An 18,752-nucleotide genomic window follows, 5' to 3' on the forward strand; every position below is an offset into this window, starting at 1 on the left:
AGGATCCCTGCCTCATTCATTCACCCACTCTATCTCTAAAAAGTCTAATCATCCAAGACATCTTCATATATCGCTTCCTCCCCTGTGCTAGAGCCCTTCCCGGCCACATAGTAAGACTCCAGCAGTGGGGATTCAGAGGAGAAAGGCTCTGGCAGCTCTCCACTGCTGGAGCCCTTCCTCCACCGTGGGGAAAGGCTTGGCAACTCTGCCACTGGAGCCCTTCCCTGCTAAAGGGAAAGACTCTGCTAGTTCCCTGCTGCTAGAGCCCTCCCATGCCACGGGGAAAGGCTCTGGCTAGGATGGGGGAGGCAGCAGGGAAAAGCTGCAGGGGCAGTGGCGAAAGGCTGTCAGCTCCCTTTTGCAGCCCTTCTCTGCTCAAGGAAAGATTCCAGTATCGAGGAAAGGCTGGCAGGTGGAAGCAGCGGGGAAAAGGCTCCTTGCCGCAGTAAAAGGCTCTGGCAGTGGGTAGCAGCTGAAGCTTTTCTCTGACATGTATAGCTACATGTATAGTACACGTCACCGAAAGTGGTGTGCTGTGTAGACATAGGCTAAGATACAGCCTTGTGTGACCATCCACACTCTCATCCAAGCTCTCATCATCTCATATCTTGATTACTTCAACATCCTTATTTTTGGCCTTGACAAATGCAATCTTGTCCCGCTCATAACCATTCAGAATACTGTGTAAAAGCGAATTTTCCAAGTCCATAGTTTTGACCACATCAGCCCTGTTGATGTACCTCTTCAATGGTTCCCTCTTCTCTGTTATATCAAATATAAGCAACTTGTCTTCACTTTCAAGGCCCTTCCTGGCCTATCCCCGCCTTACCTTTTACCTCTCTTTCAAAAGGTTGACTCCTGCCTCCAACGGGCCCATGAAGTCAGCTTCCATCACCCACTTTTTAAAATTTATATTTTACTGACATTTTTCCTCCCAAATTAAGGAGACAACAGAACAAAAGACAAAAGTAAATGAATGGGAAGGGAGGGAAAGGGGGCAGGAAGGGGAAAGGAAACAGACATCTCAATCACCCACTTGATAAATTTTCAAACAAACACCTTTGTGCTTTCTCCAACACTGCCCCGCAGGCTTGGGATTTGCTCCCTGTAAACATCCACAAACCTAATTCATTATCCTCCTTCAAAACCCTCCTTAAAATTCTACTTTGCCTTGAGGCCTTCAAAAAACTTGTCTGCTGGTGTGGTGAGAACACTGCCTGTCATGCTGGCCAATATTTGCTTATTGTTTCCTTGTACTTTCCCATTGATCTGTCTCTTTCCATCTGTTGCCTCTTGTCTTACACTCTCTGGGGCAGGGTCTGTCTTTTTTTCTTTTTCCTTTTTTAGTGTTTTTATAATGTTTAGCACAATGTGGTTCTGGTCCATGCCTGAGATTTCTAGGGACTACTATAATATAAATTATATTATTTTTCAACATATAGAATGGAAAATAAATATAGCAGTGAGGGTTTCTAGAAGAAACTGGACTGGGATGCAGTAGAGTTGGGTTCTGTTCCTGGTTCTTCCACAGACTTCATATGTAATGATGAGTGAGACTTCTATTTAAGAAAAAAAAAAGGCCAAATTAAATTGCACAGGCAGTGTTAATTCTGCTGTCATCATCTAACTTTTGAGTGCTTGACTTTGCAAATCTAACCTTCTGTTAACTTTTTATGTGTAGGGACATACACCATATGAAACCTGGGGCTCTCCAGTGCATATCTATCTAGTCAATATGCCCACATTTAGTATGTTACACTCAAGGCCTTGTAGAATTTGGTGGGATCTTAAGGCCCATTTCTGCTTTCCATAAAATCCTATTTCATTCTGTTTCACTTGTCATTTTCTTGCAGTCTAGTGATGACTATAAACATTTGGACACTTACAAATTAACAAACAATAACAAAAAACTCGTTCCTCTATATGGCAGATGCTGCAGAGATGTCAACAATATAGCTCTAAAAGACAAAAGGTATCCAAATCACAAAATACGTTTCCGTGCTACAGAATCAGACAAAACATACTGCTGAGTATTTTGACAGTGGGAGAGCAGAAGAAACATTTGCTCTCTGTAAGTAAGAGGTGGAAGGAGAGAGGCATAGCCCCAAGACCTCTTCTCCAGTCTGAAGTAAACTACAGGACGACTTCTACTCTGCCTTCCTCATCTAGACCTTTGATTGCATCTCTGTAGCGTATCCAGTAGAAGGCACTATTAAAGGTACTACAGAAATGCAGTCAGAGAAGGCAAAGATCAAGTGGGCCTGAAGTGGTAGTGTTTTCTTACAGAATGAAACAGGTGCCTTCAAAGAGTCAGCAGATTAGGTCCTTTTCACCTGTGGACTCACAGAGAATGGCAGGTCCTGCTAATACCTTAAGGAACTATTAAAGAATTTGTGTTTTGTTTAATTCTTTTTGTTACCACTTCTCATGAATTTAGTAATACTGATAAAAGTTAAAATCTTTTAAGAATTGTTTTCTACTTGGTCTGAGCATAGACTTGTTTATTTTTTATGCATCTTCAACTCCTATATATTATTATTTGCAGGTTGCACAGAAAGTGTTGAAGAATGCTAAGCAGGCATGTCAGAGACTAGGACAATATAGAATGCCATTTGCCTGGGCAGCTAGGTAAAGGATGCAATTCTTGTCATTCACTACATTTTTCTGCTGATTATTTAACACAGTTTCCTACAAAATAGCAGTGTAAGTCTCATTTGTCAAAATTCAACTTCCTATTTGTGGGATCTGTTCTTTCTTGGTTATTTTAGTATGGCCCTTTCTAAACTCTGTCATATCCCAGTCATAGATTTTTGGCAAACGAGACTTACGTTTCTGTTTTTTGGTGGGATGGGTATTGTAGATGATTGTAACACCTAACCATACAAATAATTTAATTTTACCAACTTTTTTTCACTGCCAAAAATTTTTTTCTTGCTTTTCTAAAAAGTAAATTGTCCTTGTTCTGCTTATGAATATGGTGAAACTCACCTGGGTACAATTTTAAGAATATTAAATGCTTCACGTAGAGTGTGATACAGTCTAAATAGTTTCTTTACCTTACCCTCTTGTTACCAAAATTTAAAGAGAGAATTTGACTTTCAGGACATTGTTTAAAGATGCATCAGGAACCCTGGACAAAAATGCAAGATTTTCTGCTCTCTACAGACAAGACAGTAATAAACTCTCAAATGAAGACATGCTTAAGTTGCTAGCAGATTTCAGGAAGTGAGTATATAATTTCTTAATATTACAAAAATTTAATATCTTTCATCATTAACATAAATTAAAGCAACTGTTCCTTTCTTATGATGCATTTAAATTAGGGCTGTCAAGCGATTAAAAACATTAATCGCGATTAAATAGTAATAGAATACCATTTATTTAAATTTTTGGATGTTTTCTATATTTTCAAATATATTGATTTTAATTACAACACAGAACACAAAGTGTACGGTGCTCAGCTTTATATTTATTATTTGATTACAAGTATTTGCGCTGTAAAAAAACAAAAATAGTATTTTTCAATTCACCTAATACAAGTACTTTAGTGTAATCTCTTTATCATGAAAATTGAACTTACAAATGTAGAATTATGTACAAGTCCACTCAGTCCTACTTCTTGTTCAGCCAATCAGTCAGACAAAGAAGTTTGTTTACATTTGCAGGAGATTATGCTTCCTACTTGTTTACAATGTCACCTGAAAGTGAGAACAGACGTTCTCATAGGACTGTTGTAGTCGGCATCGCAAGATATTTACGTGCCAGATGTGCTAAAGATTCATATGTCCCTTCATGCTTCAACCACCATTCCAGGGGACATGCATCCAAGCTGCTGATGGGTTCAGCCCCTCACCTATAAAAGGTGAATCACCACTGGTCCGTGAGACTGGTGCGGTTGCGACGGCGTGGAGGCAGGGGCAGTGGCCCGCTCAGTGACAGTACTGGAACTTGTGGGGTGTACCTGTTATACTCCCACCGTTCCTCCCAGGCCACATCGGACAAACTGCCCCTGGCACCAGAGTCAGAGCACGGTGATGAATCCGACGTGCAGCAGGCCCCGACGCCCAAGGAGCTGTCCCCAGACAAGCAAGGGGAAGCCGACCCTCCCCCTGCAGTGCAGTAGTCTTTGTCGTCCCCAGTGGTGGGCCTCTCGCAAACAAGCAGCTGCCCCAACGACTTCAAGGAGCACTAGGCCTTACTCAAAAAGGTGGCTGCCGACCTGGACTTGGAGGTCGAGGAGCTAGTGGAGGAGTCCGATGACCTCTTTAATGTTGTACCCTCCTCCACCCTGGCCCGAGTTGCATTGCCTGTCCACCCAGGGGTCCTAAAAATTGCTGAGTCTTTGTGGCAGACCCCCCCTTCCATTCCATGTACCTCCAAGAAGGCAGAAAAGAAGTACTATGTTCCGGCAAAGGGATTCGAATACCTGTATACCCACCCTCCAGCGGGATACCTGGTCGGGTCAGTCGTCTACGAAAGGCACAGGCGAGCAGCACACTGAAAAATAAATACGCCAAGAGGCTGTACTTGTTTGGCAGGAAAATTTATTTGACAGCCAGCCTGCAAGTTTGGGTGTTTAACCATTACACCCTGCTAGGCAGATACAACTTCAACCCGTGGGACTCCATCAGCAAGTTCAAGGAGGGCATCCCAATGAACTGAGCCCAGGAGTTCGCCACCTTAGTGGAAGAGGGCAAAGTGGTGGCGAGAGTTGTCCTCCAGGTGGCCTGGGACACTACGGACTTGGCGGCCAGGGTAGTCGCCTCTGCAGTGGTCATGAGGCACAGCTCCTGACTGCAGTCCTCCAGGCTGTCCCAGGAGGTGCAGGCTACTCTTAAGGACCTCCCATTTGAGAGAGCAGGGCTCTTCTCGGAGCTGACCGATGCACGGCTCCATGGCCTCAAAGACTCCCATGCCACCCTCCATTCCTTGGGCCTACACACCCCTCAGCAGTCTAGAAAGCCGTTCCGTCCCCCGTATCCTCTGCCTCCATCGAGGTCCTGGGGTGTCCCCCGATCCAGCTGCTACAGGAAGAAGGACAGAGACAAAGGTTTAAGTGGCAGAACTCTTCATCTTCCCATTCCTCTGTCCAGCTAGTTTCTTCCAGAGGCAAAGGAAGCCAGAAATGGGCATTTTGAGGATGTGCCTGAGGATGGCGCCCCAGTCACTTCCCAGGATCTTCCCCGCCTGCTCTTTTCTCAATCACCTGCGCTCCTTGCGGTCGACCTGGTCGCGGCTGACAGCGGACCATTGGGTCCTCGACATAATATCTTCGGGCTACATCCTGCAAGGTGGAGCCAGATTGCCTGCCCTTTGCCAAGAAGCCCTCAGGCTATGGGACTTCTGTGTACAACACGACATCCATCTCATAGCCACACACCTTCCCTGGGGCCAGGAATGTCTTGGCATATCGCCTCAGCAGGACCTTCCCGTCTCGTCATGAGTGGTCTCTCCACCCAGAGGTGGTCTGTATCATATTCCAGAGGAGAGGTACTCCCCTTGTGTATCTGTTCGTGTCCAGATAGAACAGGAAATGCCACATTTTCTGCTTCTTTCAGGAGTTCGACAGGGGATCCCTGTTGGACGCTTTCCTGCTCCCGTGGTCAGGGGCTCTAATGTACGCCTCCTCTCCCCACCCCCCATTCCGTTGATCCACAGAGTTCTCGTAAAGATCAAGCAGGACAGGGCAAAGGTGATCCTTATAGCTCTGGCTTGGCCGCACCAATGCTGGTTCGGCACGCTGCTGGACCTCTTGGTGGCAGGTCCATTACAGGCACCGCTCCGGTTGGATCTGCTGTCTCAAAACCATGGCAGTCTTAGAATCCTAGAATATTAGGGTTGTAAGAGACCTCAGGAGGTCATCTAGTCCAACCCCCTGCTCAAAGCAGGACCAACGCCAACTAAATCATCCCAGCCAGGGCTTTGTCAAGCCGGGCCTTAAAAACCTCTAAGTATAGAGATTCCACCACTTCCCTAGGTAACCCATTCCAGTCCCATTCACCACCCTCCTAGTGAAATAGTGTTTCCTAATATCCAACCTAGACCTCCCCCACTGCAACTTGAGACCATTGCTTCTTGTTCTGTCATCTGCCACCACTGAGAACAGCGTAGCTCCATCCTCTTTGGAACCCCCTTTCAGGTAGTTGAAGGCTGCTATCAAATTCCCCTTCATTCTTCTCTTCTGCAGACTAAATAATCCCAGTTCCGTCAGCCTCTCCTCATAAATCATGTGCTCCAGCCCCCTAATCATTTTTGTTGCCCTCCGCTGGACTCTTTCCAACTTTTCCACATCCTTCTTGTAGTGTGGGGCCCAAAACTGGACACAGTACTCCAGATGAGGCCTCATCAATACCGAATAGAGGGGAATGATCACTTCCCTCAATCTGCTGGCAATGCTCCTACTAATGCAGCCCAATAGGCCGTTGGCCTTCTTGGCAACAAGGGCACACTGTTGACTCATATCCAGCTTCTCGTCTACTGTAATCCCCAGGTCCTTTTCTGCAAAACTGCTGCTTAGCCAGTCAGTCCCCAGCCTGTAGCGGTGCATGGGATTCTTCCTAAGTGCAGGACTCTGCACTTGTCCTTGTTGAACCTCATCAGATTTCTTTTGGCCCAATCCTCCAAGTTGTCTAGGTCACTCTGGACACTATCCCTACTCTCCAGCGTATCTACCTCTCCCCGCAGCTTAGTATCATCTGTGAATTTGCTGAGGGTGCAATTCATCCCATCATCCAGATAATTAATAAAGATGAACAAAACGGGCCCCAGGACCAACCCCTGGGGCACTCCGCTTGATACCGGCTGCCAACTAGACATCGAGCCGTTGATCACTACCTGTTGAGCCCAACAATCTAGCCAGCTTTCTATCCACCTTATAGTCCATTCATCCAGTCCATACTTCTTTAACTTGCTGGCAAGAATACTGCGGGAGACCATATCAAAAGCTTTTCTAAAGTCAAGATATATCACATCCACTGCTTTCCCTATATCCACAGAGCTAGTTATCTCATCATAGAAGGCAATCAGGTTGGTCAGGCATGACTTGCCCTTGGTGAATCCATGTTGACTGTTCCTGATCACCTTCCTCTCCTCCAAGTGCTTCAAAATGGATTCCTTGAGGACCTGCTCCATGATTTTGCCGGGGACTGAAGTGAGGCCGACTGGTCTGTAGTTCCCCGGGTTCTCTTTCTTCCCTTTTTAAAATGTGGGCATTCTATTTGTCTTTTTCCAGTCATCCGGGGGTTCTGCATCTGAACCTGTCAGCACCGCACCTGATGGCTTGGCTGCTGCATGGTTAAATGCAAAGGTGCTTGGTGGGTGTCCAACAGGTCCTGTTGGGCAGCAGAAAGCCCTCCACCAAAGCTACCTACCTGGCCACATTGGAAGCGGTTCGCTTGTTGGACCTCGGATAAAGGCATTCGGCCCAAGCGGGCCTCGCTGCAGTTAATCCTGGACTACCTTTTGTATATCAAGCTCCAAGTCCACTTGTCCGCTATCTCGGCCTTCCATCTGCTGCTCAAGGGTAGGTCGGTTTTCGCCCAGGACATGACTGCCAGTTCCTCAAGGGCCTTGAGCGCCTTTATCTGTATGTCAGGGATCCCGTCCCTCCATGGGACCTGAATTTTGTGCTGTCATGGCTCACAGGACCGCCCCCTTCAAGCCTCTGGTTTCCTGCTCTCCTCCTTTCCTGGAAGGTTGCATTTTTGGTTGCAATAACATCTGCCTGCCAGGTCTCTGAGATCAAAGCGCTTACCTCGGAACTGCCCTATACACTCTTTTACAAAGACAAGGTCCAGCTGCGGCCACACCCGGCTTTCCTGTCCAAGGTGGTCTCAGTTTCTTACAGGCCAGGACATTTACTTACCTGTCTTTTTTCCAAAGCCACGTAAATCGGAGGAGCAGCGCAGGTTGCATTCCCTAGACATCAGGAGGGCTCTAGCCTTCTACATTCAAAGGACCAAGCCATCCGCAAGTTGATGCAATTGTTCGTCGCGGTGGCCGACAGGATGAAAGGTCGTCCAGTGTCCGCTCAAATAATTTCTTCTTGGATCACTGCCTGCATTCGCTGCTGCTATGAACAGGCACGGGTGCCACCTCCGGCGATCGTGACCACCCATTCAACCTCTTACACAGCTTTCCAACCCAAGTGCCTATCCAGGACATCTATAAGGCAGCCACCTGGTTGTCCATCCACACGTTCACATCCTATTACGTGCTTATCTAGCAGGCCCGGAATGATGCTGGTTTTAGTAGAGCAGTGTTGCAAGCCGCACGACCATGAACTCCAAGCCCACCTCTGAGGATACTGCTTGTGAGCCACCTAGAATGGAATCGATATGAGCAAGCACGCAAAGAAGAAAAAACAGTTACCTACCTTTCGTAACTGTTCTTCGAGATGTGTTGCTCATGTCCATTCCATTACCCGCCCTCCTGCCCCTCTGTTGGAGTTGCCAGCAAAAAGGAACTGAGAGGGCGTAGGGTCGGCAGCGCCTAATATTCCGATGCATGAGTGCAGGACTCAAGGTGGCACAGCTAAGGATACCGCTAAGGCAAAAGTCTGACGACTGTGCACGTGGGCGCGTGCACACCTAGAATGGAATGGACATGAGCAACACATCTTGAAGAGCAACAGTTATGGATGCACGACAGCTGAACACCTTCTGTCTCATAAGGCAAAACTTGTGTTTAGGTCAAACATAACAAGGTGTTTAGCTTTGTCGTGCAGTGCTTGTATACTCTGTTGTAAAAGTGTTCTGTAGCATCTCAAAGGGTAGAGTGTATGTATGTGTGTTGGAATGTTGGGATATTGCTTTTTTTTCTTCTGTATTTCTGATAGATTTTGGCAACTGACCTGACCTTTTTTGTTGTTTCTGTTTACAGACCTGAAAAGATGGCCAAGCTGCCAGTTATTTTAGGAAATCTAGACATAACAATTGATAATGTCTCTCCAGATTTTTCTAGTAAGTATTGATAAGCATTATTAAATAGTTGAATAAGCTTTTTTACTTCAAATTTTTTATTGTTTTTAATCTATTTTCAGATTATGTTAACTCATCATACATTCCCATGAAACAGTTTGAAAACAGTCCCAAGACAGTAGTAACGTTCGAAGTGGAGGAATTTGTTCCCTGTATTCCAAAACATTCTCAGCCTTTCACCATCTACAACAATCACCTTTATGTTTATCCAAAGCACTTGAAATATGACAGTCAAAAGTCATTTGCAAAGGTGAGTGTAAGGAAAATACTAAACTCTTGTTGTGGACTGCAGTTCTATTCAGATATTAATGACCAAATATATATTCTATTTCTATGACGATGGTTCTGAATAAATATTTTTTTAAAATATTGTTTTAGGCTAGAAATATTGCAGTATGCATTGAGTTCAAAGATTCGGATGAAGAAGATTCTCTGCCTTTAAAGGTTTGTCTGTGATTTTGGTATCTAATAGAAGAAAAACATTAAGATTTACTGGTTTAGAAGTAACACACTGTGGGCCTACACAAGGATTAGAGTTGGGATCTTTGTTCTTCCTTCTCTGTGGCAGTTGGATTGTCCTGGAGATGACTTGCACATCTCTGAAAGGTAATGGGCAGAGCCACTAACCCCTGCTATTGGCCAGTCTTGGTGAAAATATTCCCACTGGTCTTTTTATTTCTATCCTCACCCGAATGAAGCTTCCACAGAAGAAGCCTGTTGCGGTGTGGGGTGGTTTGCTCCTACTCACGAGGCAAAGCTTTAGAACATTGACTGACTCAAGTGTATTTGGCTTCCTGACTAGGCCTGACTGACTGACTGCCACAGTGGAATAGGGAGAAAGTTGCCTGAGAGAGCCTAATGCTGGTTTTCTGGTGTTAGGCAGGGCTAAAAGTGAATGATAATTGCTATAAAGAGGAAAAAATTATAATCCTTCCTTAACTGCTTCTCACTAACAATAGGCTTTCTGAATGGGGCTTTCACTCTATATTTTAAATCATTTAGCAGTACATATTTTGATGTACAATAAACTGTAATAATAAAACATTGTTTCTGTTGCTAAATAAAATGGGAGAGCAGCTATGTACCATTCCAGAAATTCTTTAGACCTAAATTTTCAAAAGTGACTAATGAATTTGGGGTTGTCAGTTTTTGAGTGCCCAATTTAAGTAGCCTTTAGGAGACTTGATTTTAAGTAAGTGTAGAGCACCTGTCATCTGAAAATCAAGGTGACTAAAAGTTGGGCATCAAGAAATTGAGGCACCCAAAACCACTAGTTCCTTTTTAAAATGTAGGCCTTAAAATGTGGTTCTTAAAATGTCTCCAGCACAGACCCTCTCTTCAGGGCCCAACACAAATACTACTTCCAGAGAATCCTACTTGAAAAGTAAGGAAAAGCAGCATCATTCTGGCACTGAGGAGGTGTGAAGGAAGAGAAAAAGAAGCACATTCTTTCCTCCTGATCAGCTCCCCAGTGCACGTCCTTTCTATGGTGACTGTGCTGGAGCAGCAGCATCAGTAGCTCTTGGTACCAGAGCTGCCAGTGCAGATGCGATCACTGTGGATCTCAGAAGGGTTCACTTTACTGGAAATCCCTAGGACCTTTTCCCTGTCTACATGCTGCAGTCCAAATAATAACTCCATTACTGCAGATTATTCCTCATCTTGTCTGGAACCATCACCCAATCCGCCCCATAGGGTCACCTCACTGCAGGATTGGTACAGGGACACCCTTAGTGCCATTTGGGGTGGATTTGAGAGGCACGCTGATTTCAGCACCTGGGGGAGTCCAAGGGGTTTGGCCCCTGCAGCCTTCCCACAGATACCAGATCTTTGGAGGGACCTTTATACAAGGTCCTCTCCAGTTAATAATATGAGATTATATTCAAGAGTGTAGTTAGGTCCTTATTGAATCTGAAATACGCAAGCTATCTGAACCTCGTGCTGTGGGAGATGCCCCATCAGTCCTGCCATTAGTGCTCACAACATTGTCACAGCCTTCTGTACCAATCTCAGAACTGAGGAAGCTGATCCCTCACCAACATTCTCTCCTACCTCCACCTGACATGCCCCACCAGTGGCTGATGTGCAGGTTGATTTGGACCCACTTGATGGGGTCCCCTAGATGATGGAAAATCCCTTATTGGGGACACAAACAATGCCACAGTTCTCCTCGTGGTCCTATTGACGCCTCTGCTATATCTCCACCTGATGGACTACAAACAGTTCCAGGAGTATCTCAGGAGGAAGGGAAATAGTGTCCAGCTACCTACAGAGACAATAGTGGCAGAGCTTCCTCATCCCCTCTTTTATATCCTCCAAGTCTGAATGCAAGTTAATGTCTCTTACCCAGGGCTTACACCTCCAGTCTTCTCTGGCAGTCTCCAGGAAAGCACACAAGATGTATCCCGTTGCAGCCGATGTTTCCATTTCTTGAAAAGTCACCCAACCCCAAACTCCCTAGTTGTTTTAGTTTTGAACCTCCCATTCCATTTCTACCAACAGAGAGGTTAGCAGGCTGAGATGCCTTTGGATGTAAGACCTACTAGTCAGGTTCTCTTTGCATGAAAGTTTCCAAGTGTGGTGGCCAAGTACCATTATGCCCTCCAGGTTGCCATTAACCCCATGTTGGAAGCTCTACCAGACAAGTAAAAGCAAGCAGCGAGATCTGGTCACAGAGGGTTGCATAGTGGTTTGATGCACTGTTAGGACAGCCTATGACAACTCAATGCCTGTTCCAGAGCCATGCCACAGAAACTTCCCTACATAGATATTCCTGGATACATTCATTGGGGATCACTTTGGAGGCACAGAGTAAGATCAAGGACCTTCTGTTTGAAGGGCAAGGTCTTTTCAGCAAAAAAGTAGATTAATTATTCAAAAGGATGAAAGTTGCCAGGGCTAGAGCTCGGTCCCTTGGCCTCATTCAACCCTTGTTCCTCTTAGGAAACCACCAGCATATTCCTCCTTCAGATATCAAAGGCAGGGAGTGGCCACATCCCAGAACTTCCTCTCCCTGAGCCTCTAACTTGACCCCCCCCCCCCTTTTAAAGGAAACCGAAACAAAAAAAGCAAATGTGTTTCTTTACAGTCCACCTTCTCTGTCACCAAAAAGCAGGTTTAATGTTGCAGTTGAGAGCAGAGTTAGTTTTCCTGAGTCCTCTTCTTTCCATTCCCCTCCTTTTGAGTTCTGTCTGTCCTAGTTTAACACTGCCTTGTGCATGACTACTTGCATTTACTGGGTTTTAGAGAACATTCACGGCAGATATGCCATCCAGTTCTCTACCAGTCCACCTTCCCTGAACCTCTTCGGGGACACTTCTCACAAGGAAGTCCTGTGGGATAAAGTGGACTCCCTCCTCTCAAAAGGAACCATAGAGGAAGTCCTTCTATGAACATCAGGGGAAGGGCTTCTATTCTAGGTATTTCCTGGTTCCAAAGTCCTTGTCTACACTACAGAGTTTTGTCGACGCAAGTTACACTGGCGTATAGCCACCGCTGTAATTAAACCGCTGTTGCATGTCCACACTATACTCTTTGTTTTGGTGGAGCACATCCACAATAGCAGCTCTTGCATCGACACAGAGAACAGTGTACTGTGGGTAGCTATCCCACTGTGCAACTGGACGCAGGGTGCTTTGGGAAGGGTTTGCAATACCTCATGGGGCAGGTACAGCATCACATGATGAAGGTTTCTCAAACCCATTGTTCCATGGGCATCCTACTGGATTGCCAGACGCTTTTCAACTGCCCTGGTAACCTGCAACCCAGCCATCTCTGTCAGAAAGCATGGATCCTGCACTGCTGTTCAGTATTGTGCTGTGCATTATGAACACAAGTCTATAAAAGGAGCTCAATGTGGGGCTATTTGGCCGAGGGATGCCTTGAAGGAACATATTAACACTGAGCCACAGTCATGTGTGTTGCTGTAGTGTGCTGAGCCTGGCATTGTTTGTTTGCACTGTACTATGAGCCTTGTAATGATTGCTCTGTGTGTCCGAAAAGTAACACATTTTAAATCACTTTTTAAAGTAGTGCTCGGTAATATGACCAAACTGACATTGCTGAACACTTAACATGAGAAGCCTACAGAAGTGTGGGGAGACGGCAGCGTGTGTGACCGGGTGTGTGTGTGTGTGTGTGTGTGAGAGAGAGAGAGAGAAAAACAGAGACAGAGTGATTGTTGGGGAAGTGTGTGTGTCGGGGAAGAGTGAGTGTGTCGGCATGCTGTCTTTTTAAGTTCAGACAGCAGCTGGAAGCAACCAATCCTGAGGCAGAAGCTGGTGCACAGACAGCTATTGTGCCCCTGTCCCCTCCACACCCCAGCTCACGGGAGACCAGTACACCGCGGCGGGGTGGGGTGGGGGAAGGGGGACACGCTGACATCAGCCTCCATCTCCCTCCCTGGCTCTGTACAGCACAGCATGAGTCTCCCCTCTCTCTCCCCTCTCTCCTCCCCCCCACAGCAGCAGCCCGCCCTGCCTGCCTGTTTGCCACTGCAGTTCTAGTGCCCGGGAGAGCAGGATTCTGTGTTAATGTTCTGATTCTGTGATTCCGTCTGAGTTTTCCCACCCCCTCCTCTGTAGTCCAGGCAGCAGTGTGCTTGCTGCCCAGAGCTGCGTGCTCAGCTGGGCAGTAGCTGTGTGAGCTCTGCATGCTGAGGAATTTCAACACTTCCTGAAGCTTTAAAAGGGGAGGGGTGCATGCCTGTGTAGCTGGATGCAGGGCAGCAGAGTTCAAAACAGCTCTGGTCATGGTGGGCATTGCAGTATACCTCCTGGAGGCCAGTTACGACCAACACAGTGTCTACACTGACACTTTGTCAATCTAACTTTCCTGCAAAAAGCTCTATGCCTCTTGTCGAGGTGGTTTTATTTTGTTGGCAAAACAGTAGAGTTTTGTTGGCAGGAGGAGCATTGTAGTGTGTACAACGCCACTGTTTTGTCGGCAAAAGCTGCCTTTTGATAACAAAACTATATAGTGTAGACAAAGCCTAAGACAGTGAATGGTCTCAGACCTTTTCTGAATCTCAGAAACCTGAACAGATACATCAAGACCTCTGTTTAAAATGCTAACCAACCATTCCCTCCTCTCAAGGAAACTGGTATGTGAGACTCACTTGATCTATGCTTATTTGCATGTGACCATCAGAAAAAAGCCGTTCAGATATCTGAGTTTCAGCATTGGAAACAAACATTTCAATACACGATACTCCTTTTTCAGCTTGTACATAGATCTAAAGGTCGTCACAAAGTGCCTGGCTGTGGTAGCTGCCCGCTTAAGATGCCAGGGGTCACATGTCTTTATCTATGACTAGGTACATTGTGGCCTCCATTACTGTAATATTTAGGCACCTCACAATCTTATAATTATTTATCCTCATAACGTCCCCCTGAGTTAGGGAAAGAGTATTATCCCTATTTTAAAGATATGGAACTGAGGCAGAGAGAGACAAAGTGACTTGCCCAAGGTCACACAAGAAGTCTGTGGTGAAAATGATAATCGAATCCAGGTCTCCAAGTCTCAGGCTAGGACACTTAGTACTGGGCCAGCCATTCTCCCTCTCTAATAAGAGACAAATCACAATAGGGAATGACAGAATCATATTTAAAACATGCAAGCCATTCATCACCAAAGGCCTGCAGTTAAACTGGGAAAAGTCTACTCTATCTCCTTTTCAAAAAATCATGTTTAATGGACAGTGGTGGAAAGGAAAGGAGAGATTCCTCGGCATCCAGAAAACACCAGCCTAAGAGCCTACCTGAATCAACCTACAAAGTTATTCCTTAGGCTAATGGCTGTCATGGCAATCATGACATGTGACACACTATATATATGCCTGCCTACATATGATACTGCTGCAAAATTGGCTGGTTCAATAATTAATTAGCCACCTCCATACTCAGGAACAGGGGAAATTCAGTCTCTTGAGGGAAAACACACAATGCTAGCTACACTACACAAGAGCAGTATACATCTCAAGTTCAGGAATTTTCATTAGCCTCTCTAAAATGTGCACCTGGCTGCTATCTCAGCACATTACCAGTCAGAACAGGGAGAAACAATACTTTCTTCTCCTACAGTAGCCAGATTCCTAAAAGGACTCACTAAAGCTTTTACCCCAGTGAGAGAACCACCTCATTACTGGGATTTAAATTTAGTGCTCTGGCCTTCCATCTGCCCATCAACAAGGGACACCAAATCCCATAAGTGTGAATGCACAGAGGTACTCTTGAAGAACAGCAGTTACTGGTAAAGTGGCCTCTTTTTAACTGAGCCTAATCTTTGAGCAAATAAACATTTCTTCGCTTTCCATTCTTCATTTTAAATTTCTCCAATTTGTTTTTAAAATATTCAATTTTAGTATAATCGTTCAAACTTATTTTAATACAGTGCACTTGTCCACATCCCACAGTCCAAAGGATATTAGTACAAGATTAATTTTTTTTTAACACTTTGAGTTTTAGCACAGTATCCATTGTATTTCCCGATAGTAAAAAGAGTCTAAAACTTGATTAATATGTGCCATGAGCTATAAAAAATTGCATTGCAAAACTTTATTTTTAAAGGAGATAATGTAAGAAAAAATAAAATACTTTATACTCTTGACAACAAGGAGGAATATAAGTTAAGACTGATAAAGCACCATTTTCCCCCCTCTCCTGATTCTTAGTGTATCTATGGTAGACCAGGTGGACCAGTGTTTACAAGAAATGCGTTTGCCAATGTTTTACATCACCACCAAAATCCAGAGTTTTATGATGAGGTAAGCAATTCTAATTGAGACTTCACTTTTACGGGCTTTCAGTATGTATTTTTACAAGTTTCACAGATAGCAAAACAGACTAATGTGGAGATGGTGTGCCCATTTGGGGAGAGGGGTAAAATGTATCATGTATTTTATTTAATGTAAATTGAACTCAAGCTCTAATTGTAATTGAAAAAACAATGTTGTAGTATTATTAATTATGCTTATTGCTTCATTCACTTTTACATTATGAAAATTAAATTAAACTTTTTTGATGTATTTATTTATTTTCATGCTGGCTTTGCAAAAACATTAAAATCAGACCCTGTCATTATCTTTCAAACTATTACTTCTACATAATTAATGTAAACCCTAACATTGTCTGACTGCATTCTTAAATCTTTCTTCAAATCTCATTGAAACCAAGTGTTGTTCTCAGGCCAGAGTGGACAACTGCATGCTTGTTGTACATTAACTAGTATGATGTGCCTCTGCATGATTGAAGATTTTTTCTTCACAAAAATCACTGAAGCTGATGTTTATCTGCCTTTCAGATTAAAATAGAATTGCCCACACAGCTACATGGAAAACATCATTTGTTTTTCACATTCTACCATGTCAGCTGTGATAATTCAAGCAAAGGCAGTACCAAGAAGAAAGATGTCATTGAAACACAAGGTTTGGCTTGTTGACCCTTTTTACTTTTAATAATGGTTTAGCAGATTTCAAAAAGTGCATTTAGCTGGTATACTGGATACCTGTTGCATTGATGCAGGTAATTCTGTAATATTAATTATAGTGGAAAAAATAGATTTGCCATGTGAAATATTTATCCTTAATTTCAATTTTTTTAAGAATTATGAATTCTTTTGAGTGTCAAGCAAATTAAAATGTTACAATTTTTTACCTGAAGATGACAATACATTCTTTTTTTAACATTTTTAGCTATGTTTATATTCTTTGTTCAACAAGTTGGGTCTTTGTAAACCAGAAACCATGTAACCGTGTATATGCTCTAAATAGAGAGGAGGCCACTGAAGCTCTCATATAGGCCTTTAATTAAAAAATACATAATATATGTAAAATATTAATTCACTTTTGTTTCTTGTAGTTGGCTATTCTTGGCTTCCATTATTAAAAGATGGGAGAGTAGTGACAAATGAGCAGCACATTCCTGTATCAGCTAATCTTCCATCAGGCTATCTTAGCTATCAGGAACTTGGGATTGGCAAGGTATAGTATTTAGATAGGTATATAGGTATATTTTTTTCTCTGTGTTTCAGAAAAGAGAATACAAGAAATAAAATGGGCTAATGTTCAGTTCTAAGCTTTGTAAGAATTTTAAGTAGCCGTTTTCCAGTCAAAACATTTATTTTTATGACTCTTCCAAGATACAGATTGTGTGACATAGAATGTATTGCAGAAGAGATGTAACTGATGTGGAGTTCTAAAATAAATAAATTGGAGAAATCATATGAGCAAATCCTGTCATTTTGCTTCACAAGGATTTGAGTCAACCTGCTCCCATATAGATTTTTATGTAATCACGTGTTTTTTTCTGTTATCCCTTGTGTGTGGTGTCTGAGGAGCTTTTAAATATTGTGATAGGGTTTTTTTGTAATAGTGACAAATTGGATGTTGTCTGTGTGCAGAGAAAAATAGACTAATAACATAAAAAAATTTAAAAAAGAACATTTGTGCAATAATCTGTATTGATTCCTGCACCTGGTATGAGGAGAATTCCCTATATACCAAATCTGTTCTTTCTCTCTTGATACACTGAAAGGTCCTCCATTTGTTTCAAAATGCAGTGGTAAAATTGTTGCCATTTGTTTAGTTAGTTTATGTTTAAGTTACATATACTAAAGATATCATAATTTTTTTATGACCATAGTTTTGGGCTTTTTATTTAGAGCCTCTTTAGTGGCTCTGTGTGTGCTGGGAATATGCATTTGTGTAGCAGAATAATATTAGGGAAGGTAATAAGCATTTCAAGAGTATTCCATTTGCACCCTAAATATTCCCTTGGAGTTTTATAATCTAGAATAGACAGACCAAGACACTCTTTAATATTGGTGTTTGTTCAACAAGTGATGCAAATGTTCAGTTGTGGTTGCTCCACACATACATGAACTGGGAATATATGTGCGTCATTAAGTTGATGATTTGTTGGCCAATATTTTGTTCAGGGAAGAGAGTGCCTAACTGATGGTCCATGCATACTAATTCCAAGGTCTGGACACTTCATCTCATCCAATGAAAAACTTCCCAATTAGACCGTGACATACTTTAAATTAAATTTAAATACACAAGAAGGCTTTGCAAATTCATCTGAAGTTCTTTTCTTAACTTTTATTAGAATGTCACCTTATCCATGCACTTCTCTTTCAATAAACCTCTCACCCAAGAATAGCCCTTGTTCCACAAACTGAATCTTGGAGCTGCTAAAATCCTACATGCCAGCATTGTCAAAGCAAAATCTGTAGATTATAACTTTACATAAAATCATAAAAAGATGCCAGTGCAGAAGGGTCAGGGGGAGAGATGCAGAAAGTAAAAGGGGAATTCAATGAAGGGGGAATGAGGCAAGGGGGGAGGGGGAGGCCGGAACTCAACTGAGAAGAGGGAATTAATTGGGAGAATTGTTTCTTCCCCTTCTGTGTCCAGTCCTCCCCACCACCACCTTTTCACTCTCCAACTTCCTCCCCATCTCCTTGCTTTTCATAATCCAGCCATGTCTATCCCACCCTTCCCTTAATTTTAGGGAAGCACTTAGCTCTTCACCTTCTCCTCCCAAGTCTTAGCATCCGGAGGACTAGAACGTCTAGATGCAGGGTCAGGGATGCTAGAACAGTTTGTATAGTGGGGGTGCTGAGAGCCATTGAACCAAACTAAACCCTCTATATGATGGAAACCACTTCAAGCCAGGGGGTGTGGCAGCACTCTTAGCATGCCTAGTTCTCGCACCTATGCACAGGGCAAGCAGGAAACAACAGCTCCCCAACAGGATCTCACTTTAGAGAGCTGAG

At 43.7% G+C, this 18,752-nt stretch overlaps 1 protein-coding gene across 3 annotated transcripts in view; it reads left to right on the plus strand.

The window, feature by feature from the left end:
- The window catches only part of DOCK9 (dedicator of cytokinesis 9), a 308,951-nt gene that overhangs the window by 159,451 nt on the left and 130,748 nt on the right, over positions 1–18,752 (plus strand). For all 3 annotated transcript variants that reach the window (XM_065397434.1, XM_065423846.1, XM_065397509.1), the window contains 8 exons: positions 2,546–2,628; positions 3,103–3,225; positions 8,881–8,960; positions 9,041–9,228; positions 9,357–9,422; positions 15,649–15,741; positions 16,278–16,401; positions 16,835–16,956. In XM_065397434.1, the coding sequence (XP_065253506.1) occupies positions 2,546–2,628; positions 3,103–3,225; positions 8,881–8,960; positions 9,041–9,228; positions 9,357–9,422; positions 15,649–15,741; positions 16,278–16,401; positions 16,835–16,956 (879 nt within the window). The remainder of the gene's footprint in view (positions 1–2,545; positions 2,629–3,102; positions 3,226–8,880; positions 8,961–9,040; positions 9,229–9,356; positions 9,423–15,648; positions 15,742–16,277; positions 16,402–16,834; positions 16,957–18,752) is intronic.

The sequence above is a fragment of the Emys orbicularis genome, chromosome 1 (genome assembly GCF_028017835.1).
Source record: "Emys orbicularis isolate rEmyOrb1 chromosome 1, rEmyOrb1.hap1, whole genome shotgun sequence".
Taxonomy (NCBI): domain Eukaryota; kingdom Metazoa; phylum Chordata; order Testudines; family Emydidae; genus Emys; species Emys orbicularis.